The 26917-nt window shown below is 45.9% G+C and overlaps 1 protein-coding gene across 1 annotated transcript in view; it reads left to right on the forward strand.

The window, feature by feature from the left end:
• Positions 1-26917, forward strand: part of LOC142563120 (solute carrier family 26 member 10-like) — an 87954-nt gene that overhangs the window by 8317 nt on the left and 52720 nt on the right. The window contains exon 2 of the mRNA XM_075673662.1: positions 8952-9221. Within this exon, the coding sequence (XP_075529777.1) occupies positions 8952-9221 (270 nt within the window). The remainder of the gene's footprint in view (positions 1-8951; positions 9222-26917) is intronic.

Below are 26917 nucleotides of genomic sequence, written 5' to 3' on the forward strand. Positions count from 1 at the left end.
TCAGTTCGGTGGGTCAGATCTCGAGCCACGTTTGGCGACCTCGTTGCCAGAAATGCCTTGATGAGCTGGCGCCCAGATGATCATGACTGATCTCGTTGGCGGTTTTTGATTGATGATCCGGAGCGTAGTGGTATGAATTCTGCCGCTAGCAAAGTTGCGGCACGCCTGTTGGGAGTCGGTCACTATGACTTTAACCTCTGTTTGGGAGAGCGTGAGGGCTATGGCTGCTTGCTCGGCTTGGAGGGGATTGTTTTGTGTGAGCGAAATGCTGCTCCGATGTATTTTGTTGACAACTGCGGTGGCTGTTGTAGCTGCGCGTCTGGGGTAAGAAGCCGCGTCCGTGCAGGCTGTACAAGGTAAAGTCCCGTATCCCTTGTGTATGGCCATGGCGCAGGCCTCCCTTCGCTCTGCGTGGTGCACTGGGTACATATTGCGAGGTAGAGGACGTACGGTGATGTTGCTCCGCATGGCATGAGGTAAGCTCACACTCTGATTTGGCGGATGGCTCAGAGGGGCAGAGAGCCCCAGGCGTAAGAGAATGGGCCTCCCCGCTTCCGTAACCACCAGCCTTTTTCGCTGACAGGATAAATAAAATGTGCCTCGATCAGCTCCTCGGCCGTGTTTTGCACACCTAGCCGTAGTAAGCGTTCTGTGGACGTACTGATCGGCACACCCATCGCCTGCTGATATGCCGTTCTGAACATTGTGTTGATTTTCTTGAGTTCCGTCGCTTTGAGTAGTGCGTATGGAATAGCGTAAGTTATTCGAGACACGACGAAGGCTTGGACAAGCCGAAGCATGTCCCCCTCCCCCATGCATCTTGTCTTGGTTGTTATTCGCCGGATCATGTGGGTAACTTTGGACTTTGTATTCTTAAGCTTTTGAATTATTATTGTATTGGTGCGATACCGACTGGAAAACCATTCCCAATATCTTTACCCTCTGAGACGGAACGATGGTGTGTCCCTCCAGTTGTATGTTGATGGTGGTCGAGTCGGATGTGTGCTTCTTTCGCGGTGAGATCAAGAGTAGCTCCGACTTTTGGGGGGCGCAGCTGAGCCCGCATGACTTAGTATAGTCGCTCACCACGTCTGCAGCTTCCTGCAAGCGGTTCTCCATTTCCCCGATGGACCCTGTAGACGACCAGATGGTAATGTAGTCGGCATATAGGCCATGCCGGATCCCTGGAGGAGGAGCGGCGGTAGGCCTATTAGGGCGATATTGAAAAGGAGAGGGGATAATACTGCGCCCTGTGATGTGCCGCGCCCGCCCTGTAGAAAGGGGTTTGTGGCTTAGTCCCCTACCTATAGGATGGCTTTTCTATCTGAGAGGAAATCTGTGATATAGGAGTACGTCCTCGCCCCACAGCCCTCCGCGTTTAGCCTCTGTAAGATTGCTGTATGCTTGACGTTATCGAACGCCCCTTTAAGATCTAAGGCGAGGATAGCCGTGGGGTAGTTGCGTGTCACTGGTACAATCACCTCCTCTTTCAGCTGAAGTAGGATGTCTTGAGTTGAGAGGTGTGGACGGAATCCTATCATCGTTGCTGGAAGTTTCCCCGAGTCCTCCAGGAATGGCTGTAGCCGGTTGAGAACCATGCAGTCTAGGAGCTTCGCTACACACGAAGTGAGGGACATCGGTCGTAGGTTCTCAATGGCTGGTGGCTTGCCTGGCTTCGGTATCAGACGAATTTCTGCCATTTTTCAGTCCTCGGGAAGGTTTCCTTCCCTCCATGCTTCGTTAAGATGAGCGGTAAGCTCTAGTAGCGAGGGGCTGTCAAGATGTACAAGTGCCTTATTGGTAATCTGGTCCATTCCCGGGGATGTGTGGCGTCTCAAGCCCATTATCGCCGCTGATACTTCATGCAGATGAATGTCCTCATCAAGGAGCTTGTTAGGGGTGCCGGTGTAGGGTGGCAGAGGCTCCGATGGCTGTGTGGGGAAGTACTGGGCTTTGAGAGTCAGAAGGAGGTCCGCCTCGTTTCCAGGAAATTGGTCAATTACTCAGGCCATATTGTGGTGGGATTCCGTTTTGCTGCTGGCCGGTTTGATTAAATACCTCAATAACTTACACGTCTTGGAAGTACTCAGTCTTCCTCAAAAGCTGTCGCAGAAGGATAGCCAATTCTCTCGGCATAGCGTGGTAGCGTACTCCGCAACCTCTTGTATGAGTAGTGCTATTCGCCACTTGAGCTTGCGATTTAATCTTTGCCTTTTCCAACGCTTCAGCAGGCTACGCCGAGCTTCCCACATGTGGAGCAAGCGAGCGTCGATACTCGGAGTGGTGGTGGATGTATCAAGCATTTTGGTGTACGCCTTCACATCCTGGTAAAGCTGAGTGATTCCATCCTTAATTGCCTGAAGCTGTTGGCTCTGTTCGTTCGCAGCTCTTTCTTCTCTTATCTCCCGCAGTTTGGTCCAATCCGTGAGGCAAGCAGTGCGTATCCTGGCTTTCCATTCGAGCCCATCGAGAGTGGTGGCTATCAGCGCGTGGTCACTGCCTAGGTACTCCTCCAGATTGGTCCAGCAAGCTTGGGGGATACTTCTCGTGAGGGTTAAGTCGGGGTTCGTGTCTCTTTGAACACTTGTGCCGAGCCTCGCGCTATTCCTTGGATCGTTGACGAGTGTTAGATCCTTGTCCTCAATAACTTTGTGAAGCATGTTTCCCCTGGGGTTGGTGTATGTATAACCCCAGAGGGGGTGGGCTGCAGTAAAGTCGCCCGCTATTAGAAGCGGACGGTTGCCTGCTGCGTGCGCGGCTTGCTCCAAAACCAGTTTGAGGACCGATGGCGCGCTTTTCGGCCGACAGTAGACGTTTAGAACAAACATGGGACCTTTCCTATTTGTTTCCCCAGGGATAATTTCGAGCAGAATGGCAAGCGGTTCGGATTGCTGGAGATGGTGTTGAACAGCCACTAGCTTCTTACTGACCAGGGTCTGAAGGCTGTCGCCTGTATGGGTGCCATACGTGACGTATCCGGGTAGGCGGACGTGTGTGTTTATTTGGTGCAGTGGTATGATTTCAGGTGGTCTTGTTGATGTAGCGATGTATTGTATCAGTGATCCATTCTTGTTCTTGTAGCCCCGGCAATTCCACTGCCACACCGTGGTTTCGGCTAGGGAGCCCCTGCGCTTTCTGCATATACGTTGAGGAGAAGCCATCTTGGTTATCAAGGGTTGGTGATGCGTGCACAAGATGGGGTTCTGGGGAGCTCAGAGAATCTGGCAATTCTGGTAGGGTCTGATGAGCTGTTTTCTTGGGGCGCCGGCTTTGATGAGCTTCCAGTGCTAGTATACGTTCCTCTAGTCTTATGATGCGTTCCGCCAAGTGAGTGTTAGAGTGTTGTTGTTAAGTTGCGAATTGTTGTTGTTGTGCCGCTGACTGTTGTATAGCTGGGAGTTGTTGCTGCACAGTAGCTTGTAGGAATGTCTGAAGGGACTGAATTACCTTTGCTACTACCTCTTCTACCTTCTGGAGAGTGGCATACGGGACGGGTATGACTCCCTGCGGTGCAGTGGGCTGCGCGGTTGCTCGTTGCGGTGTCGGATTTTGTGTGAGCTGGCTGCTCTTCCCCTTTCCGCTTCTCCGGGGGTTGGGTTGAAGTGTTTTGTGTAGGGTTAGTGCTATTTCTTCCAAGCAATTCATCTTTAAGTGCTACGAATCCTGCGTGTACGCTAGTGATTTCTGCTTTGAGTGTTGCGCTTTCTTCAGTGAGACGCCTAATCTGGGCGTGTGCCTGTGCCATCTCTGTGTCAATAAGGAGGGGGGACGAGCTTTGGGAGAAACAACCTGTGCCCAGCTCACCTGCTGCGTGACCTGCGCTGCTCCCTTGCTTCCCCTCCTGCCGCTTGTGGAACGACCACGGCTCGATTTCCTGCGATGGGATGGCGTCCGTCGTCGCGATGAAGTCCTGCGCCTGGAACCGGAACGCGGCCTGGAACTGCTCCTCCCCTGGACAGCCCCGCGTCGTTTCGGGAACCGCGACTTTCGCGATGCTGAACGCTCGCCACATGGCCCCGGAGACGAGGAGCCTGCTCTCAGAGTCTGCTGCGGTTTCCGGCGGTTGACGCGCGGCAGGAACCTGTTGGGGCAGGTTTTCGCTGCCGTCGAGTGATTCCCGCCGCACAGAGAGCTCCGAGGGTGGCACTCGTGCTGCTCCGTTGCTAGCGAAGTGCCGCACTCTCTGCACTTGGGTGTGGCGGGGGGCCGCGGGCAGACGTGCTCTCTGTGGCCTGTCTCGTTGCAGGTTCCGCAATGTGGCACGGTTCTGTTGTAGAGGAAGCAGCGCAGAAGAAGGCCGGAAAATTCGATGTAATATGGTATTGTTTTTTCCACGAATGTGATCACCATGGTGGTTGTGTTTCTCAGTCTTCTACATGTTAGCGCCTCGTATACGGGAGATTCAATGCGTTTAAGTAACATTTCGGGCGTGGTGTCGTGATCGATGTTGTATATTACCCCTTTGCAAGAGTTATCGGGGGAAATTCCGTATGATGCAATATCATATGTTGTTGCATCAATTGTAATTTTTTGCATCTTGCTTTGTGCTGAGGCCGTAGCTTCTGAGGCAGTGCTCACAACAAGGATGTTTTGGTCTTCGTCGATGCGTATTTTGAATCCGGGGGAGCTGATTTGTAGCTTTGCCTTATTTGTGATGGCGTCTACTAACTTCCCTGGGCTCACGTAGTTTAGCTGCAGGCCGTTCCATGGACGAACCGCCAACTTGTAATCATCGGCGCGAAGGGGGGGGGGGGGGTTGTCGGGGCTTGGGCATCGCCGGTCGGCTGTGGCGGAGAACGGGCTTCGGTGGCGTTCGGGAAAGTTGTGGCGTGGTCGAGCGTGTCTGCAGCCCTCGATGACGGGCACGACTGGTAACATTGATCCAAGGCTCGTTGTCTTCGTTCTCCTCAGCGGCCGGAAGAAGTCCTTGGGATTCGCAAATTTCCATGTCCTCATCCTCCAGGGCCCCGGTGGACGATTGGTGGGCTTTGTCGGCGTCGGTATTGAGCTACGCGTTCGCCATCTGCAGCGGTGCGGCGGCCGAAGCCTTTGCTAGGCCTCGCCACTAGCGAAGTGGGTTTAGCGGGGCGGCCCCGCTTCGAAACTTGATGTCGCCGTAAAATGCGAAATATAGCACGCACCCTCATGTTCGGTGTTCACGTGCTCTGGCTGACTTCAGGCACACGATGATTACGTAGAATCTGGATGCCGAGGTGAGTTCGCAGAAAATGTAGCTTCTGTGCGGAGCAGATGTGGAGCCCATCCGACCCGTCGGCACACTTCCATGTCTTGTCGGCGTAAAATTCACATCTCGTAGCCAGGCAGTATAAAAAAACGAGGGAACGTTTCATGAAGATACAATTTTTTTCTCTTAGCTCGTTTTCTGAACAAATTTGAATACAGAGATTTGCCCCTTATTGGGGGCTAAGGGTACCAGAGCGGCGTCGTGTCTGTTTACAACTTTCTTGCGATTATGCAAAATCATACATCAAGATGTGTTATGAAATCCGGCCTCTCCTTTAAGCTATTGGAAAAACTCAATGTATTTCACATTCAGCTTGACTTTTTCTGAAGAGGGACTCTTCTGAGCCACTAACGACCTTCTTAGGGAACGACACTGCTGGTCCCCAAACAAATTCTACGGCTTTGCCAAAACCACGATCTGAATCCGAGGCATGCTGTAGTGGGGCACCCGGCTAAATTTCAACCACCTGGGTTCTTTAACGCTTAGCTAAACCTAACTATGCGAGCGGTTGTGCATTTCGCCCCCATTGAATGTTAGCTGCCGAGGCATGGAACGAACCCTGCCTCTCGAGGTCGGAAGCGCGTCGCCATGACCCCTCAGCTAGCCCAGCATAAGCCTTGTGCCAAAAGGCATCCTACTTTGTACTCAAAGCTATCCTACATAAGGTACGGGCAGCACCACTTGAGCGAAGATGGCATCGAGTGCCACGCAATACGTACTTTCCCAACCTACGAGTATATGAAAAGCTTTTGCACAGCGAAATAATAAAATATCAGGACAAGGACACCAGAAAAGTAAAAATCAATGAAACAACGTTAGATGAAAATTACAAGAAGCTAGACTTGCATAAAATACACTCGTGCAATATTTCAGGTAATGTGAACCACAGCAAAAATTATGACGAAGAACAGCCCTGTGAACTATAGTAGTACGGTTTGCAGCATACAAAAACATGCAAAAGACTGCAACATGACAGGTGCGACGCACAAGCTGTTGCATTCCTATGGAAACAAACAAAAAATAACGCTTAAACTGTTCCTCGAGCAAAAAATTTAAACCTGCGTTTCTGCTTAATATAAGAACTGTCGTAAGTTGTGTTAAAAGAAATTGTGTATTAGGTGAGCAAGTGTATGAGTTTCATAGTTGTGAATATTGGTGTTTTACGACAGTTGTACCTTCGGTAGTCCTAGTGTATTGTCCGGGAGAGAAGACAAGGACTTAATATAGTAGCCGCGTAAATTTTCCTCTGCGTATATAGAGAAAGCTATAGAACAGACAACTGCTTATATTTGAATAAGTTAGGCTTAGAGAATAAGTTAGCTTAGAGTGAGGCAGCCTTACAGAGATGAGCTTAGTCTCATCACTGTAGCTTTTCGAGGCGGCGCACAGCTCTTTTATGTTAGGCAAACAACCCATGTAGTCTTTTCTTACTAGCTGCGCTCAGGATTAGGATGCAGGAGTGAAGATTGAAATGAACAAGAGTACAATGAAATGGTGTTAAGCAATCTGACAACAAATGTTTAAGATTGCATAATACCTACGTTGAACTACACATGTTGGCACGAGCTTTGTTTGCGCTAAGTGTCCTGCTCGTGTTCTGTCCAACACCAACGCCTAAGTATGGGTCTGTGGATTTCTCTTAACAAACAGTGAGTAGTAAGGCTCGTGCGTGTCTGTTTTGTATTTGTGTTTCTCCATCACTGTGCGCTGAATTACCATAGTCAAATTCAGAAAGGCTATTGAACTGCTTCTCGCTGTGCTAAAAATTAACGTCCACGGGACTGTGACAAGAGCGGAGGAATAATTGTATCTTATACTTCAAGGTTGTATCTCTTTAAGTACGTCTCTGAATTATTCGAACTGTGCCTCAACCCTTTCATACGGCTCAGCTTCATTGGTCATTAAACTTTGCCTTACCCATCTTTGAAGATTTTCGCCTTCCTGATCATGGCGGCTTATTCTCTGGGTGAACTTGTTGTACATGATCGGCAGCATCTGCAAAGCCTTTATTCAATTCAATTGCCTCTTTAATGCAGACTCAATGCCGCGCACATTATTGTCTTTGTAGTTACACTATGATACAACGAAGTTCTATATAACAAAATTCTTTATATAACGAAGTATCTAAGTTGTGGATCAACCTCTTGTGGATAACCTCTTGGACACTATGTATTTAGAACCTCAATTTGACGAAGTGTGTTTTTATGCGATTTCAATATACTGTAACTTCAGTGCCACCGCAAAGGAATACCGAGACAATAAATGGAAACTTCCACGGACGCAGATGATCAAATGAGTGAATTGCATGCGGCTGCTTGCAAACGCGCCCCGGAAATGGCGCGCCGCGCGACAGAAGCAACCACCGAATTGTACCGGCATCATGTTTCGTGTAAAGTTTAAGCGCGATAAATCCCATCGCGCCACGCACATTGCGTGATTTAGGTGCGAGTGAAAGTGTGCGAGGATGGGACAAGAAAGATGGCGGCTTCACAAGTGCCTCCTTCCCGTGCGAGCAAAAGAAAAGAAGGGGACGGAAGCGAGCTCGCGGTAATTTGATCAAACGCACGAGAGAGCGCAAGGAGCGGCGGAGTGATTGCCAAGTTAGAGCGCGTCCCAGCCGTGGCTGCGCATGGCTGTAAGCGCGGATGAGCGCATGCGCAGCGGCGCACCCTTGTTTATAGGTAATTTGGGGGCGTATGCAAAGAGTGGGTGTACGGAGACGGCGTGGCATCATGTAAGCTGTGTTACCGCGCGTTTAGTATAGGAGGTTGCGTCATATCGAGTTTCAGTGACCCGTAGAATCGAGAGGCAGACGAAGTATTCTCTCCCCGCTGCCGGCGCATTTCATGATAGCGTCGCCCCCGTTCTGGTGATGCTATCTATCATCCACGCGGACGGAGTGCCCACGAAAGCTTGGCTGGCTTCGTTCAATTAGTACCACCGATGTGAAGATAGCGTCGGTGGGTGGTATCATTTGTCGCCTACTTCCAAATTCATCAAAATGAATTGGTTTCTGATACAAAGATCTGCAGGATAATTTGAAAATTCTGCGGCCTCTTTCGGAGTAAGAAAAATTGACCGCCGACTGTGCTTACTTGCCGAAAAGGAAAAATTTCAATACAACGAAATTACGACATAACGAAGCAAAGTGCTGGTTTTATCGACTTCGTTAAATTAAGGCTTAACTATTTCGAGCTAGCTGTCTTTCCATATTTGTGGTATTTTTTTTTTGCAGGTTTACCGTTACTCAAATGCGTTCGTATTCACATGCACGTCAGCTGCGCTTTCGTTTTTGTTGTCATAGCTAATCATCTTGGGGCATGTTATGAACTCGAAACACGACAGAACTGGCCCCGTTTTTGAAGTTATTCGCCACAAGCCCCACGCAATATATGTTCAAGGACTTGTTTCCGAACGCTTAAGGCATTTGAATACTGCGGTGAATAACATTTGAGAGGTATTTTTCGCCTAACCCATTTGTGACCGTGTTTGTTCGCTTTTCTTGTGAAAAATTAGGACAGCTGTGGAATTTATAAAGTCATTTCTCAAGCATTCAAGGAGGCTTCCTGTACAAGAGAACATCACAATGCCTCCATGACTGCTAGTATTTCGACTAAAACAGAACACAGTTTAGTAATACATATTGTGGTTGAATGAACCTTCAACAAAGGTTGACAGCACTGGGGCCTTGCTTCTGCCTTTTCAGGTCAGGAAACCGCAGCGGAAGCCAGGATCATTGTCGACCGAAAGGCGCTTACAAATTGCGCGCTCGAGAAGCTGGACCCAAAACAGAACGGGGCAAAAACACTTGGTGCAGCAGCTGCTGATTTGCTACATAACGCGCTCATCGGGACTCCATCGTTTTTACTTGGACTGTTTCCCATCCTATCGTGGTTGAGGACCTACAACCTGCGGACGTTCCTGCTACCGGACGTTCTTGGCGGACTCTCAACCGTCGTTATTAACGTGCCACAAGGTACGTGAACGGGAGCAGCACGTGGCATGCTTTATCAGTTTTGCACTGGAACATTGGAGCGTCTTTCTGCAACGACCGCCTCAACATTCCACAAAAACTGGGAATTTAAGATAAATAACGTCACTTTTCATAGCAAATGACATATTTTGTCGCAAAACTAAACGTCTCACTTTGCGCGCTAAAACCACTACATTATTTATTTACAGAATTGTGCTAATTAGCTATTAAGTTGTTATTCCGAGGCGGCATATTATTAATAAGAGGATGTTATTGCAGAATGTTCCGATAGCATTGTTGTTACTTACAACGCGCACTAAAAACACGGACACCGAGGAGAGACGAAACAAGAGCGCCGAACGCACGAGCGCTGACGTGTCTCTCTTCTGTGTGCCTGTTTCTGGCGCACGCTGCAAGTAATAATAATGCAGATGTATCGACTCGCCCGGCCAGCTACCGCACTACAGTTCTGATAGCAGTCACTATGAAGTCTTAACACTTAACTGAGAAGCCGAATCCTTGCACCAGTTTTGTGAAGTGCTTAATGAAAATGCACTGTGAAGTGTGTATCCGTGCCGCTGTAAATTAGGCAGAGAAACTTAAGTCTGCTTAGGTGTCGAACAGCGTAAACATTTTAATCACTTTGGTTAAATGTTTTCGCTTAGGTATACATCCGCATGTCGTCTTGCACGTTGTAAACTTGCGCGACGTTGTTTTTGAGACATGATGGCGGCGGTATGCTCATTTTATACACTCATGATTTGGTGCAGAGTGTTGTTGCTGCTGTTGTTTCCTGCCACGTATGTGGCTCCTGCCCAGTATGGAGTATTGGTCAAGAAATGTATATGCATACTACAGCGGTGCCATTTCGCATTTTGGCTTTAGTTTCACATTGACGGATCGTTAGGGCGTGACAGAAGGCGATGACGATGGTGAGCAGCACACCATCCTAAGATGTTGCGTGAACTTTTGTACATTGGGAAGGCACGAGGCTGGGACGTGGGAGAAACTGATAAAATTTACCCCAATTTCGAATCTGCTTTCAGCCACCTTAAATTTCGATAGCACTTTCTTTTTATAGTTGTGCAGAAAATTCTGCACCCATGCAATAAGGGAAAAAAAGATGAATGTTTAGCCCAGTCGGTAAGACACACAGATTCTTAGCCTGGGATTGCAGGTCCCAAACTCACCTCCGACAAGGTTTTTTATCCACATTTAGGTTGTTTTATACATTATTTTCTTCAGAGCGATTCATCTTACGTGACGGACAGACAGGTTTTCTCGATGAGTAGGCATAGAAATGCTAACGCGTTTAAAAAAAAATTGTTGCTGAACTGTTGCTGAGTGAGACAACATATGAACTGGATCTGCAGAGCATTTGTCTGTACATCTAGAAAAGTTGCTTCTCTTAACTCGCGCAAGGATCACATGGTTATCAAGTTGTAATTGTAACTCTAAGTTGTTTAGTACAGTACTGTATATTACTGGTTCGGAAAGTCTGAAATGAAAGAAACAAATTTTCCCCACCATAGCGTCTGCATGAATGGGATTAATCTCCCCATTGTTTTCTTAGTGATCAAGCGCTTGCTTCGCTATGACACTGACTGCCAAGCAACATCTCCTCTGTTCGATGTTGACGGAAAGCTTCCTGTGTGTATTTGCGGCTATGCAGTTTCTTTATTTGCGGCATTTTGTGTACTTGAAGTTATGGTGCACTGTGCTGTGTGAGAAAAAATTCTCCTATCTCTCGGATTGCTATTCTCCCGGTGACTTCGGTTCCACGGCAACTACCTTCATCAGCCGAAATAGCTCGCAACAGGCTAGCACATTAACCAGTAACCGTGTACGTAAAGCTATCTGTACTACCGATAAATTTGCGCTGGTCGCTCACTCTGTTCGTTACAGAATCACTGTGCGAAACAACAAATTCTGCAGCAATATCCTATTATATCCTAATATATCCTACAGCAATATACACAATGTCAGGTCTATTATTCCTCTAATATACCAAGTTCAATTGTTTGTTTCGTTATGTCGTTTTAAAGAGAAGCAGTTTTGTTCGTTATTTTGTCCCATTTGTGACTAAAGTGGATGTGTCCGTCAACGAACACCAACTTTACGCAGTTGTCGCTCTAGAACTTTGTATGTTTAGCTGCAGTGATAGATAGTGGCGCTGTGTCGTGTTTCTACACAGTTGGTGCATGCTCTCAACTTCGCGGTTTCGAAATGTACCGTAATTCCATTACTAACACAAATTTCAGTGGCAGAGGGAGGCCGATGTTTCCGCTGTAAACTGTGTTAGTTCAGATATTGATATAGTCCTAAGATGCAGTCGTCGCAATCTGAGATTCTTTGTGATCGCTTTTGTTTACGAGTATATGAGTGAACAGGAATACGTTAAGTGTAATGTGTTAAGTGTAAATACCATGTAATTATCAGGCTTAGAGAGGCAATCAGATCTTAATTTTGTACTAGTTACTTGTTTTTAGAGGATACCGTGTTGTTGTGTGTTAACATTATCGACAGCGTCTTAAGGTAAACCTGTTAATGCCCACTGCATGAGGAAAGCTTCTCCCAGAGATCTCAGATTACCCGTTTTGTGCCAGCTGACCCCATGTTATGCTCCTCGGCGGCACTTCTCGGTTATTAGTCCGCATTTCGTAATACGAACAGACCACCAGTCATGTTACCTACGCATTACACGGCTCGGTCAGCTCCACTTCCCCCCCCCCCCTTAATTCAAACTAGAATATCGGCTACCCCACTTCGAACTCTAATTCGCACCCCTGTATTCCTTCACAAAGCCTTGTTAAGGTTACAAGAAAGTTAAAACTTTAGGTTAATTCCAAGCTAGACACTCACCCAACAAACCTCTGCAGATTATGAGCACAATAACTTAACTATGTTTTTCGTTTTTTTTTCTGCGTGAGTGGCAGTATAGGTGAGGTAGCAGCGCCTTATGTGTACACAAGGAAACTTACAATGAAAAATCGCTGGCAGCGGTTAAGAAGTTTTCCCCGCGAAAAATATGAAGTGCAGGTTAAAACCAAGTTTGTCGAGTTTTGTAAGCAATTAGACCTCAGCAAGCTTGCCAGGAACATAGCTAACAACAGAGAGAAAACCTAGCGGGCCGTTTTCACAGCGAAGACACATAAGCCCGAAGTTCCGTTCAGAAATATTGTTAGTGAAGAGGGATCTTGGCAGAAGTGAGTTATCCAAGTTTTGCTAAAGATCAAGACGCTTGCTGCGAACTACCCATTTTTGTAAAAAAATCTGCAGCAGTAGTACGCATTTTAGAGGGAAATGACCATTTTGGCTTTTCGGTGCACGTGCAGGACTTGCTTTATTCTGTCCACAGAATCAACTGCTAGTGTGTGTCAAAGAGCGCATTGAAGATAGCGGTGATGTATCCTTCGAGAACACCATAGGTCTGTCCGTTGATAATTTTCTGTCTTTATTGCAGTTTTATTTGAACTCTACTTTTATTGTATTGGACGGGAAGCCGTTTTTGCAGCACGATGGCATAAGCATAGGGTCTTGCATATCTCCTATTCTGTGTGACATCTTGCTGGCCTAGGTGCCAAACGCACTAGAACAGTTGTTTAATGGGGGCCCAGTTTTAAATTTTTTAGGTATGTTGACGATTTTTAGTGCTTTTAAAAAAGCAGCCTCCCTTCACCTAACCCTTTAAAGTAGGCGAAGTTTTATGTATCTTTAAGAAAGATGGATGTGGATTGCGTTTCCCCAGTGAACTCCCGGACCTTTCATTTTTACAGTTTTTAGACCTAAATATCAGGTTCTTTGATGAACACGGTTTATGGGGCTACCACCCACGGGCTAAGAAGAGTAGCTGCATTTTGACTAGGCACAGTCTATGACATTCAAGAGAGGAATAACGATGTTGCGTATGGAATCGGCCCTCCAAAAATCGTGCCCACATCAGATGGAGCCCAGTTTTAATAATCAGGTAAGCCATCCTTTGGCTGGAGCATTCCCCGTATGGGTCTTGACTGCCATTTCAGAAACCCTTCTTTAAAAATTCTAGCGTGAATTGGGAAGTACAACCGCTGAGGATCAACGGAAGGCACCTAATTCTGAGGCGGTCCCTTACATCCATAAACTTTTACACAATCTCAAGAAGGTGGCAAGTGCGTAAGGGGCACCAATTTGTTTCTCTGCCCCAAACAAGCTGGGAAAGTTCGGTCCACTTATGTGCAACGCCAGAAAACGTGAATGCCAGAAGAACCACCAACCGCCGTTTGTTAAATGTTCCACTGGACTGCTGTATGGAATTTCCAAGTCATGTGGGATGTTTTGCTCCGGTGAAACTGGTCATTGTGCGAATGACCATTTAGGGGAACAAGCTCAAAAACTGAAAAAAAATCGTAAATACGCACGTTTACATTTTCAAATTTCCACACGGTAGCAACTGTACGGATTGGTGGCCCGGTTGAAAGAGTCGACGATTCTAGGAACGAGCAATGGCAAGACCGCGCACATCAGTTTAGAAGCCTGCCACATTTTAAATTTAGGAAGCAACTGCTTTAAAGCTCCTTCCCTTGCTTTTGATGCTAAATTTGATCTTCTGGATGCGGTTGTCGAGGGTTCTGATTGCAAAAAAAGGAAAAGGAAAATAATTATTTACGTTTTGTTGCGCTTGGTTGGCTGTATTGCGCTTGCGTTGTTGGAACGCCATCACCCTTGACAAGTGTTGTGTCGGCGATAGCGCGCCTGACAAGCAGACTGCTGTCAGTGTGCATGTGTGCACAAGTGCTTATATTGTCTTGCTATGTGCGCTAACCATTGATTCTTGATGTAACCAGGAGCCTGTAAGCTTCGGGCAATAAACACCGTTTTCCTGTTGGAACCCTTGCCTGGTCACCCACGGACATGAGACAACAACATGTTTTTGCCCTTAACTTCCCTTGCTTCACTTTGGAATTCATAAGGTGTGCTATCCTTGCGCATAAAACCAGTTGTATAGTCAGCGCTCGTGTGTATGTGTCGGTCTTCTTGTGGTCGTCTGTTTGCTCTGTTACCCATATGTTTCGAAGTGAACCTACCCGCCGAAAAAGAAGTATTCATGATACCACTCAAAGTCCACAGAATTCCCGAAACAACTAAGCAATGCAACCTTAACAGAACCCTTTCAGCACTCGGTTTTCATTTAAACAAAACTGACGGGTACTTTAATTGCACAGTTTCCGCTTTGGTCAGCCACGGCGCTGTGTTATGGCAGGCATCCGAGCTTCTTGTAAGAAGGTGTTTGCCAAGGGGGCAGGTCAGCGCCTCTCTCACGTCTTGCTTTTCGTTGCCTTTGGTATCAGTGACCCCTCCCTAGTGCTAGAAAACCGGGGCACTCACTGGACAGCCAAGCCGTGGGGGTCCGGTTATCACCACTCGAGTTCTTTTGTCCAAAGCCGCGGTTGCCACCTTCGCTAGTATTGAAGTTACGTTATCAGTGCGTGCTTATTCGGCAGGGCATTCCAAGAAGTAGCAGAAACACTCTAACGAACAGAGTAACAGGGGGAGACGCCTGTCCGTTATCCGTGAGAGAAAAGATAAGCGTTGGCGTCAAAGTAGGTGCGTCGCTAGATAGGAGCTAGCGGCGTTGAAGCAGCGCCAATAAAGATGTCTACGACCTCGACGTCATCACATTCAATCCTGTGAGCACTAAAATATTATTTATTATTTATCGTTGTCATCATTTATCACCACAAATCAGCAACCCTCAAAGTCCTAGGGACTCACCGACATATTTCTGTATTGATACTGGGCGGATAATGTCTCTTTCGCCAAACATCTTACGTCAATCAAATGGTGGCGAATGCCACCAATCTTTTTCTTCAGCCCACACTGGAACATACTGTCTGGCCGTTTCGAATTCTTTGTCCATGTAATGAAGAAAAAAAAGAAATCTCTAGAAATGCCGGAAAGACGCTAGCAAATTATCACGTGCTTTTGATTAAGTATTTTTTCTTTTCTTGATGCCACGACTAATAATGACCTGTGTACATATTTCCTTGAGCTCTCAAAGCTGACTTTAAAGCCTTCTAACGAACAATGTCAAGATATTGTAGATTCTGTAAAACATTTACCTAAAACACTAATGAGCGTTTGATGTTGTAAACGCAAACATAATTTGTGTCTTTCCGGTCAATCTCTTGCGCAGCCACGCTCATGAAAATCGAAGTGGCTGACTGAATATTGTATTTATGTACTTTATGTAATAAGAAACAATAACCATTAGGCGTTGCTCCACTGGACTTCGTTTATCGCATGCTCCCACTTATGTAGTTTCAAGTTGTTGCTGATTGTTTAGCGTTAGCGATGACCTATGAAAATAGGTGACTTTTTTGCCATTTACCAAACCTGGAATTGACAGACACGAATTGTTTTATAAGAAATTTGACTCAATATTTTCTTGCTACTCACGCTGTGTTGAATTACAACATCAGTGCATGTCCGTCAAATATCAATAGAGCCATGCAAGTGGTCTTTCTCGTTTTTTTCATCGTTGAACTGGCCGAACTTCAAGCAATGTTTGCGGTCTTAGGTTTACATTGTGAAACGGTTTTTAACAATGATCAGATGGGGTCTCTTGCTAATGCAGCGAAGACCTGTTATACTAATATCGCTTATATCTATGGAACCGTACAACCCAGTAACCTTACATTGACGGGGTCGTGTACAAGCGAAAAATCATTACTCGATCGTACATGTGTCGCACGCACAGATGGCGCTTTTCACGCACTAGGCATGACGCAATCGGAGCTAAATCTAGCCTCTCCGTCGGCGTTCATAGAGCCATAGCTCGGCAGTACGTTTATCGAATCGAGAAGGATTGGTCGCGTTTGAGAGAGCTCGCTATCTCGTAGTAGGTATAACTAATCAAACTCAAACCTGCTTATTAGGAGTTATAAACCCTACAAGTCTACAATCTTTTTTTTTTGACAATTTCATGCTCTTTCGGCTACTGGCTCATTGCGTTCGACATTCAGCGTCCAGAAATCGCAATGTGGAGACCCGGGCAGAAAGGATATCGAATCCCTTTGACCACTGCGGAACGGGTTCGTCTCCGTAGGGAGCGCTAGCACAGGAGGTTGAGTAAAGCGCAGGAGCCCGAGCCATCTATGAGTGCGGCGGACTCGAGCGCTGCAGGGTAGTCTATGGCACCGTCAGTAGGGCGCTCATATCTTTTACATACGGCCCAAAGACCTTCTGGAAAACAAACGGGACCACTACGAACAGAGGCCGAGCACGACTGCAAAATTAGACTCTAGTACACCAATTCAAGTCATAGCGCTGGACTGACGCGGACAAGAAAGCCGACTGGAGGTGCGGAGCCCAAAAATCTGCACTTCCAGTACGCCCCTTGCTAAAGCATAGGTTAGGTGTGTAAGCTTCCTAATGCATGAATAAATACTACTTGTGCACAAAAAAGGCAAAAAAAGTTAGATTACTATGTGCTATACAAAATGCGATATTTCCATGCAAAGATTCAAGTGATTGCACCTGAGAATTCAGTATGTTGCCTAATAGCAGATGTTGCGCACATTATGGGACTTCCACAGTGTCAAACCGGCAATTAAACCTTGGTCAATGTATCGTGGACCGTTTATAGGCATAGAAAGGTGGACTACTGTTCCAGCGGTTGGAATTGTGCGGTTGTGGAATTTTTGTCGAATCTCCTTTTCTCATTTACCGCAAGTGATTTCAGATGCATACGAGAATTTTACAAATCTGTGTCATACATGACTAGTCGTGCATTCCTCCGAGTTGCGCAATAAAAAAAGAAAGAAAAAAAAACATGAGTTCGACAGATTGAAACAGCCGCAATCGCAGTAGGGCTGGTGGTGCTCTTGAAGCTAAATAACTCCTGACTGGCGCGCAATCATTCACTAGACTTCAGTTCTCTCATCGGTTTCACTCTAGTAAAGTGCCGGACACTTATGTAGGTGGCTTCAATGCATCGTCACACTGGCGGAAAAACATATGCGGCGTTACACAGCGGGAAAAAAGCGCGCCAAACCGTTGGGCGGAGCTTTCCCGCCTTGCCACCTCTCCTCTGTAGCTTGCAGCATGCTAGTGGGGCCGTGGAAATTGAAAGAAAGCCGCTCATCCGTGTTATGACTATGTCTAACTGTGTGAATGTTAAAACGATTCGAAACATTGTTGCAGTAGCAGATTCGTAGCAGAATACAGGGACCATTGTATTAGAATATTTTTCAGAGGCTAATCGACGTTCCACGAAGGACTGCAACGTATCAGGTTTGAGACAAAGCTGTAAATCTCTAACGTCGCTCCCTTTTACCGCACTTTATCGGGTATTTGCTATCAATGTGCACCAACTGTAGTCCACCGTGCGTTAAAGTTAACGTTCAAGCTGTTCTGCGAAATAAAGTTTAATACAAGTTTGGAAAACACGGTGCAAAGATACAATTATTAGACCCACGATGTTCGGTGTTCAGAGTACTTACAACTGAACGACGCAAGCCTTAGATTTGTATCTTGCAGTGTGTTTTTTCTAATGCTTTTTTTGTATACCGGCTTGGCTAACCTTAACTGGGACACCTCCTACATTATACTGATACAGTTACCTTACTGGCTTTGGCGTTATGTTACTAAGCAGGAGCTTGCGGGATCCAATCCGGGCCATGGCGGCCGCATTTTGATGCATGCGAAATGCGAAACCGCCCGTGTACTTTGCATGGGGCGCATGAAGAACCCCAAGCGATCAGAATGAATCCAGAGTCGCCCTCTATGGCTTGTTTCATACTCAGAAGGCAGTTTGAAACGTAAAAACGCATTATTTATTTTTATACATATGGATGCATTTTCATGATCGCATTTAGGTAATGCACCTTCTGCAATTTCATCGGAAGAGTTAGCCAGGCAGATTGAAGTAAACGCGTCCTAGTTACTGCGGAGTGGTTGCAAAAAAATCACTGTGCAAGCAAGGAACGCCGGTGTTTTGCGAAATTCCATATGACGAAATTTATAGCGGGGATAAGACAACCTGTGACATCCACGTGCAATTTCTTGCGTCCGTGCTGAGATAGCAATATCAGAAAAAAAGAAGAGATGGGTGTGATGTGCAGAGATTTATACGCCTACCCGGTCTGTAGTGCCCAAGAAATCTTAAGTGGGTAGATTGGAGAAGTGTCTCCTGGTTTATCAATGACATTCTCTTCATAGTTCCGTTGGCTGTAGATATCGCGAACAGGTGAAGAAATTCACTTAGTAGAGCGCACAGGATGCACGACAGGCCTACGGGTGTTGATCATGTTTAACGAAAGCGCATTTTATTCTTGTTTGAATCTCATCATATATTCACCACAGCGCAGATGTTCCGCATCATTGCATGTCGGTGGCCCTTGCACGAAAGTAGAACGCAAGGCGTGCACACGATTTAGTGAGCTATTTAGGGATCATGTAATGTGAAGTACAACGCGTAGATGTCCACTGCGTTGGCTCTGATTGCCAATGTATTGGCATATGGATTTTAGATAGAACACTTACGGTTGATCCCCCTGCATCACTCCTTTCCATCGAAATGCGCTCGAACAGGCGCTGTTATTCATCAGCGAGTCATGACTCATTGCGCTAAACGGTATTGTCGTTTGCTCCGACATTGACCTTTAGGTCAATGTGTCATGCTCATCAAGTAAAACCAGCCCGCAGATGGTCTGTTGATGTGTGGGTATGCGGGCTGGTTAGCGAATGGTGATGTAAAAAGAAAGCAGTGCCTCAGACGGGTAAAATCAAATGACCCCCTACACAAAACCGTGTGCGTGCGAGCGCGCGCGCGCGCGCGCGCGTGTCTGTGTGTGTGTGTGTGTGTGTGTGTGTGTGTGTGTGTGTGTGTGTGTGTGTGTGTGTGTGTGTGTGTGTGTGTGTGTGTGTGTGTGTGTGTGTGTGTGTGTGTGTGTGTGTGTGTGTGTGTGTGTGTGTGTGTGTGTGTGTGTGTGTGTGCGTGCGTGCGTGCGTGCGCGCGCGCGTGTGCGCTTGTGCGCGTGCGCGTTTCAGCCTTGTTTTCCCGCCATTGGCCTTATGTGCGCTAAGGACTAAACAAAAAGAGCTTCTTGTTGTGCTAGTTGTTGTTCTGGGTGATCTCGACTGATAATTGAAATCTACTCTTTAGTACAGTCAGTATGCTGATACTTATAGGGTATAGAATCTCAAACGGACATGGAGGAAACAAAGCTATTGCTCTGCGGCCAGATGAACTTAATTCGTGTAAACAAAGCAGTTCATTTTACGCGCGGGTTTGATAGACGTTGAACGGACGCAGTCAAGCAATGATAACGTAAGAAAATAGCCACAGGGAATGGTCTAATTGAAGTAGTAACTTAGCCCCATAAAAACCACGGAGACAAGAAGTGTGGACAAAGACAAGTGCCTGTCTTTGTCCACCTTTCTTTTTTCTGTGGTTGTTATCGCACTAAGTCACTACTTCAATTATGGACATTCAACTAGCTCAACAGTCAACTCTTCTAGAATGCTGTAAAATCGCACTGTTTGCCATCCGTGAACCTCTTGCTGGAAAAGTGTTGTCTTGCTGGCCTAATCACCGTAAAAAAACTTGACTTAAGAATTGGCCCAAAAGTGCTCGCTGTGGCTTTCTTTTTGCCGCTGCCTGTAGTCTAGGATAGAATTTCGCTAATATAGCAAACCGGGAGACTGCTAAGCAAACCGAGAAACCACCTGGATTTACCGCGGACGTTATTTGCAATATTTTTTCTTCAATTGCGATTACACATTTATACCTCCACCTGGACGGCTATCACGATGGATAACTGGGCGAGTTGTCCCAAGCGTCGCGGCAAAAGGTAACCCAAGGAAAGACGGCGAATGGGCATGATGAATCGGCACTTGCAACTGAGCCTACGCGAAGAAAAACTACATAATACACAAGCAGGGTGTCATGTTACGACGTGATTAGAGACCTCGAACAAGTGTTAGTGTGGTCCAGACGTCTTGTTTCGTGAAATTTTTGATATTTTCCTCTGCACACTTCTTGCTTTCCTTGTCTTTGCATTAGAATAGAAGCGGTACCTTTCCCATTTAAGCCGCATAAAGATTACTCAATGTCTATACCGTTGACGTAATGTTGTGTAGTGTGGTTATAGAGCGAAAGAGAATAGTCATAGGAGCGAGAACTTAATTTCACGGGTCAAAAAAAATTATGGGGTTTTACGTGCGAAAACCGCTTTCTGATTATGAGGCATGCCGTAGTGGAGGACTCCAGAAATTTCGACCACCTGGGGATCTTTAACGCGCCCCTAAATCTAAGTACACGGGTGTTTTCGCATTTCGCCTCCATTGAAATTAATTTCACGGGTCATATGCTAAGCAGAACAAATCACTGATTGTCTGTTGTAGAACCTGAGTGCTGTCAAACGTATTCTGGAACAGCAGGTAATCCCAGTGACCACTGTAAAAATGCTGTTAATTTAAGGAAAACTTACAGAAATTATCTGTACCGCAAAATAAATTTGATGTGAATGCTCTATAACAGAAACCTGCTAGAAGAAAAAAACTGAAATTATAGTACTTTTTGATCTCGAGCCTACAAAATGAGTCAAAACTAAAATATAACCGTTCCTAATTATTCTAGCTGCATCAAAAACTATAAAGTAACATTTTAGAGTTTTTTTTCTCTTCTTACACGCCGTTTTTTGCATGTAACATGCACGATGCGCTGCATGCGGTACTGTTTTGATGACCCGCGCCTTAGTTAAAATGGCCGCTCTTCGACTCAACGCTTGTCGACACTGCTCCATTTCGCCTTTCGCCAATCGTAAGAGGTGAGTGGTTTTCTTTTCAAGTACATTACGTACAATGCACGACGTATTCTTCTACCCAATATTTTCCCGCGTGTTCATGACATAGGAGGGGCCCAAAATGTAGCCCTCAAGAAAAAATTCAGGCGTACAGGGACAAAATTTAGCGACCGTGGGTTCCCAAATTACAGCGTACGTTGCGTTTTGTGAGACAACTTGGCATTTGGGTAATAAATTTCGTTTGAGTTTTTTGTTACACCAAACGCAAGGGCTACCCAATGGGCTTGACAAATGTGTTGTTGTCTATTCTAGCCTTTTCGGAATGTTACTTATTTTTGCCAACGCTGCTAGAAAAAAAAAAGTATGCGTGAGTCCTCAGCGACGTTAGTTCTTAGCTACTACGATCACGTGTTTATTTTATTGAAGTGACGGGAAAGCGGGACTTCTTGCTTGAATATAAACACGCCGGATATGAGGGCACATCGCACCCAGTATTGGTGATGTTGCTAAGTTAGGTGCGGTTCGGGTGTTTTAGTGCGTCACCGTCGGGAAATGATTTTGCCTGGCCACTGTCTGCGTCGTTTTATTTTGAAAATTGTTAGCGGGAACACTGGATTGCATGGCTTGGTGTACTATCTGCGCATCTTAAAAGCACAGAGCGGAAGGTGCTAGCACCCGAGCCGCGAAGATATGTTCTCATCACGCTTGTGGCCACAAAGAATTGCACGCATGTCGTCCGCTAGTCGCACTTCCTGACTCTGACCGAGAATAACTGAATTTATGAATGACGGGCTGCGAAAATAAGAAACAAATTGCTAAAATTTGCATAAATTCAACTGCAGCAACACATTCATTAAAAAAAAATGTAAGAAGCAGCATGTGTGTTCAACGTAACCAATACCATATATGCATTTACCGTAAAGTGTCCACCGCCTTAAATTATCGGGACTATTTTCTACCTTCTGCCATTCTGCTCGACATTGTTACGAAAACAGCTGACGTGTAATTTGTTTTGCGACTGTGCCCTTCACGACCAGGCGCAAGGAAAACTGATGGATGCAGCGCGGGAAGGAGTGGGGGCGGCTTCGACTCCGCCAACAGATGCGTACTTTGCGAGCGCGGCCTCGCGCCGTGTCTTACATTGATCTGCATACTGCTCGTGCCTTTCTACGCGCTGTGTTCTCGCCGCTCTTGCGTTGAAGCTACGGAACGAACGAATGTGACTTCGTTCGCTGTGGCTACAGCGCTTGCTCGCACCAGCGTTTCGACAGCGAGTGTACGCGTTCATCGAGTGTGATGTGTTAAAGTTTGCGTGTGCTCGCTGACACCGTGCTTGTTAGTTTGGTTTGTAAGCGAACGTTTTCACGTTTATACTGCCGATAGAACTGGTATCCTTACTTCGTACAGCTGTCTACTAATTTGCTATCGCAACCGATCCTTCGCATTTGGGACAGAAGCTCGACTTTTTTTTTTGGGAGTTCGACAAATGAAAAAAAAAAGGCGCATGGAACATATATCACAATTCGGCTTATTGATATGGGTAACCTGAAGAAGTGGAGTGCGCTTGAGTGACAAATTTGCAATGTCCAGTTTGCTAATTAAAGCCATTCACTGATTAACTTCGCAAGTATTCTGTTTGAAACATATGTTCAAATTCTGAAACTGAGGCCAAGAAGTAATGAAGTAGTTGCGTCACTTCTCCACTGATCGACTTCAATTCCGCAATTACAACGTGTGCCCTCAAGTGAATTTGAAGATTAGCTTAGGAAAGTTATAAAGGTGGAAGTCATGAGAGAATGTGCATATTCGTTTTTGATATCACGTTCTAACTGGCTGCATGGTTGAAAACATGTTTAATCCATAGTTGCACAAACGTCATGCTAATATTGTAATGAATAGGTGGCAGGGATAAAAGAACCAACAAAACGACCAAGATAGCGTGAGGGTGTTAATTACCTTGTAGCGGAACCGGTGGAGAGCAACCTGAGGCCTTTTTCTTTGTCTTCGCTGACTGCTGTTCATTTAAAATGAATTAATAGTTATTCTGAATGTGCCGCCTTTTGTAGGCTTAACTGTGCTTAAAAGAAGGAAACCACAGACGCCTCAATTAACCTTAGGTTCACACATCCTCTACCGTAGTGCATTATGTCAATTATCAATTGAAACTTGTCATGCAATGCTATGTATAGGCTTCCACATTTTCGAAGCAAATAGCGACCACCAACATGGTCTTGTGTGCGTGTGCGTGTTTTGTAGGTGTTGTGTGCGTGTACGTGTTGTGTTTGTGTAGGGGGGAAGTGCCTGTACCTTTTGGCGCATGGTGAAGGTTATTTCAAAGTGCATAGTCGTCTGGCTGATATAAGCATTATTTCCAAGTGGCCCCGAACACGGTACTGACATACGCGCACACTGCACGACTTTCTTTACCACTCTTCCCAAAAGAAGTCTCGTGCTAAAGTGTTTCAGTGAACTCTGTACAATCATGCTACTGCCATATGTATAATAAAGCACCACTATTGTTGTCGGGTCAGTCGCAGAATGACACCCTGAGAGAGGAACCAAGGTCCAGCGCCCAAGCAACCACCACGGCCTTGCACCAAAAGTTGTCTCATAATTAGGTGTCTTCACTATTGAGTTTTAAAGCAAAAGTCTTCATCAACGTAATGCTGAGGCCATTTCGAGTCTCTTTTCAGCACCGTTATGGTTTGATGTATAAGCTGGTTCTCTCGCACTGCAGTAAGGATTTCGCTGTTTCTCTTTTGTTTATATGTTGCATATTTTGCCATCAGTTTGTCTTCCTTTAAAATAAAACATTTTTCTGGTTTTGTAAGAAACAAATCGTAGCCTGGCTGTTCTTTTTGTTGTAATCGTTTACCACAGTGCTAGTGCTGCCACCTGCTCTTTTTCACGCATGACTCTATGAAATATCTGGTTCCTTAGTTATCGACAAAAATTATGCGTGGTTCTCCTATCACAAACACCAGAGACCAGCGGAGCTGGGAGATGTTAAGGCTTCAGAAAAATCCATGCCGTCTTTCTCTGGGGACGGGGGGGGGGAGGTTTCGGTTGGGACGGCGCTCCATTTGAGGCCCCCGCAGCAATAGGAGCGATTTGTTGAGACGCAATATGCTTCGGCGTCCTGTGCCAGACGCTGCACCAACGTGACGCTGCAGCGACCACCGCACCTAATATCTGATGCAGGCTAGTACTGACACCGTGTACCTGGTAGCTTCTCGAAATCCGCCGTAGAGAGCGCGCGGGCTTTTGTCCGAGAACAATGACAGCACACCACGTGCGTCCCAGCCGCGCCGCTCCTTCAGCCCAGCTAGGCTCCACCCACCCTCACCGTGGCGCTATGCTGCGCGATACTATTTTTATACTTTGCATTCACTCTCTCTCAGCTCTCTCCTCCAGTTCGGCGAAGCTGCGAACGTCAACAGAAACCCAGCGAAGTTCTAGTAGCTCCACCTTAAAAAAAAGAAACATAAAGCACCCGCTACGGTGGCTGAGCGACTAAGGTGTGGCGCTGCTAAGGACGAGGTCATGGGATCGAATCCCGGCCACGGCGGCCGCACTTAATATGGGAGTGAAATGCAAAAAAACCTCTGTCTCATGCACTAGGGGCATGTTAAAGTCCCCTAGTGATCAAAATTAACTGTAGTCCCCCACTGCGACATGCCTCATAATAAATCATAGTTTTGGGACGTAACACCCCATAATTGATACATAGAAAAAGAGAGTTGTTAGATTTACATTAGATTAAACAGTTTTCAGGTGGGAACAGTTTTGCGATTTTGCGACTGACCTACGATGGTTAAACCAATATCTGACTTTACGCAACAGTTCCTTCTTACATCCAACAGTTCTTAAAATACGCACATCTCTTCAATGTGCACTTCACAATGTCTGAACACTGTGACATAATGCACGCACACAGACACACACAAACACACGTGTTTGTGTGGCTGTGGGTAATGCACACCTACCATGATGCCTCATACACATTGCACACCCATCTTGATGCTATTGCATGTCGCAAATTTGTGCACGAATACACGCGGTGTTTAATACAACGCTAATTTACTGACAGGGTCGGGGGAGTTATGTAACTTGGCCATCACTGCCTATTATACACAAAGATATACGCTTTTGTTTACTTCGCTTGCCTTGCTTTGAAAGGGCATGTACATTTTCCTCGTTCTTCCTTATCTACGTACGCGTGCGATCCATGGCAAGAAGCTTATGTATTGCCTGGGAAATTGACTTTTAAGCGTTTATAGCATCTGGAGGGAAAACGTTGCTGCTTGTTTTCTGAACGTCGTGCGCATAAGCAGTTCTAATAATATACCTGTTTTCATATTTACCTGTGCAGTGATGTTGTGATGTAAAATAAAACAAAAATTCATTTTCTTGTACCCAACGCCCTAAATTACAAATTATTCTTTACAGCCACTGAGAGAAAAAGTGTTGACCAGCAGTGCAAGAAAACTGAGTAAACTAGAAACGGAGACACACACGAGTGCTACGTGCGACCTTTGTCTTCTTGCGCTGCAGAAGAACATTTACATTTTCAGCTTTGTCCTTACAGCCTAATTTTCGTATTGAGACCAGCTGCATATTCACGAGATATTTGTTATTTTATAATGATTATATGACGCGCGATAGTTAAGTCAAATATGAGAGAAGTTATCATAAAAATGGAGGCTAGAAGTGATAAACAGTAATCGCAGCAACAATATCGGCTGCAGCAGGCACGTACGCAGGATTTCTTTCCGGGGGGGGGGGGGGGGGGGGCAACCCAAGGTAACTTTTCCTTTTCTATGCAAATGAGGTGGAGGGTACTTTTACTAATACAAATGTGAATAATGCCCACCATTTGCCATAAAGACGAATGAAGCCGCAAAAGAGAATTGAAATAACGTGTATCTCACAGGTACGCATGTGACATGCACCTATTCTTTACTTGGCAAAGAAAGTAACACATCAAATGGAATCGCGTATGAAAGATGCGCAGGAAGAATCTTGCCAAGAACAAGTTAACAAGCGAAAGTGCAAAATAAAGATTTCTAGTAACGTGTTTTGAATTAGCTCTGGAAGAATTTTAGAGAAATGTATATTTGCGGAACAGTTACAGTTATTTTGCATCCCTCGTTTACTGCTCTACCAAGTAGCAAAACCGACTTGTGTTCTTATTTGGGAAGTTGCGTAACGATGCGTGGTCACTAGTCCCAAGCAACCACGTAGAGCGCAGGACGCTGCGGTTCTAGACCTAGTGCGCCCACCGCGGCAGGTTACAAACCTCCGTCCACCCCCCCCCCCTTCATTAGCGCAGCAGGGAAGTGGCACCGTCAGGCGGCTCGAGTGATAACGGTAGAAACGTCATTCAAAACACACGGAATTATTCTTCAGTTCCGGCGGAATTTTCTCTACTTCTTTTTTAAATAAAGAAGCGTTGATCTATAAATATTTTCGCAAACTATTTTCGCTTTTCCTCTCCGTTTAGCTGTTGCCTTGGCTTTCTCGCTTAGTACATCGCTTAATTTCTCATCTCCTTGCGACTCTTCTTTCCAGTTGCCAATTTTGCAAGAAAAGTGCTGTACAATAAGAGAAAGACCAGACGAGCTAACAGGTGACAGTCGTAATGCTTATGGGTTTAAGGGTTATTGAAGGGTCTGATGATCGATGCAGTTTCGCAATATCTCATTTTCCACCTTATCTAACCCATATCGCGGATATATGGTTCCGAGGATCTGCCAGCGTCGTAGCGAGCTGTCACTCGATGAAATAATGAAGCAAAAGGAAAAGTTAAACGCAACTGGCGTTTTCTCCGGCCACAAATCGTTCCACGAGCATACAGACCAGCCGACTATGAACCGAATCCCTTTCCTGGCCCCTGGATCAGTCTAAACAAAG

Source organism: Dermacentor variabilis, chromosome 11, assembly GCF_050947875.1.
Source record: "Dermacentor variabilis isolate Ectoservices chromosome 11, ASM5094787v1, whole genome shotgun sequence".
In the NCBI taxonomy this organism is placed as follows: Eukaryota; Metazoa; Arthropoda; class Arachnida; order Ixodida; family Ixodidae; genus Dermacentor; species Dermacentor variabilis.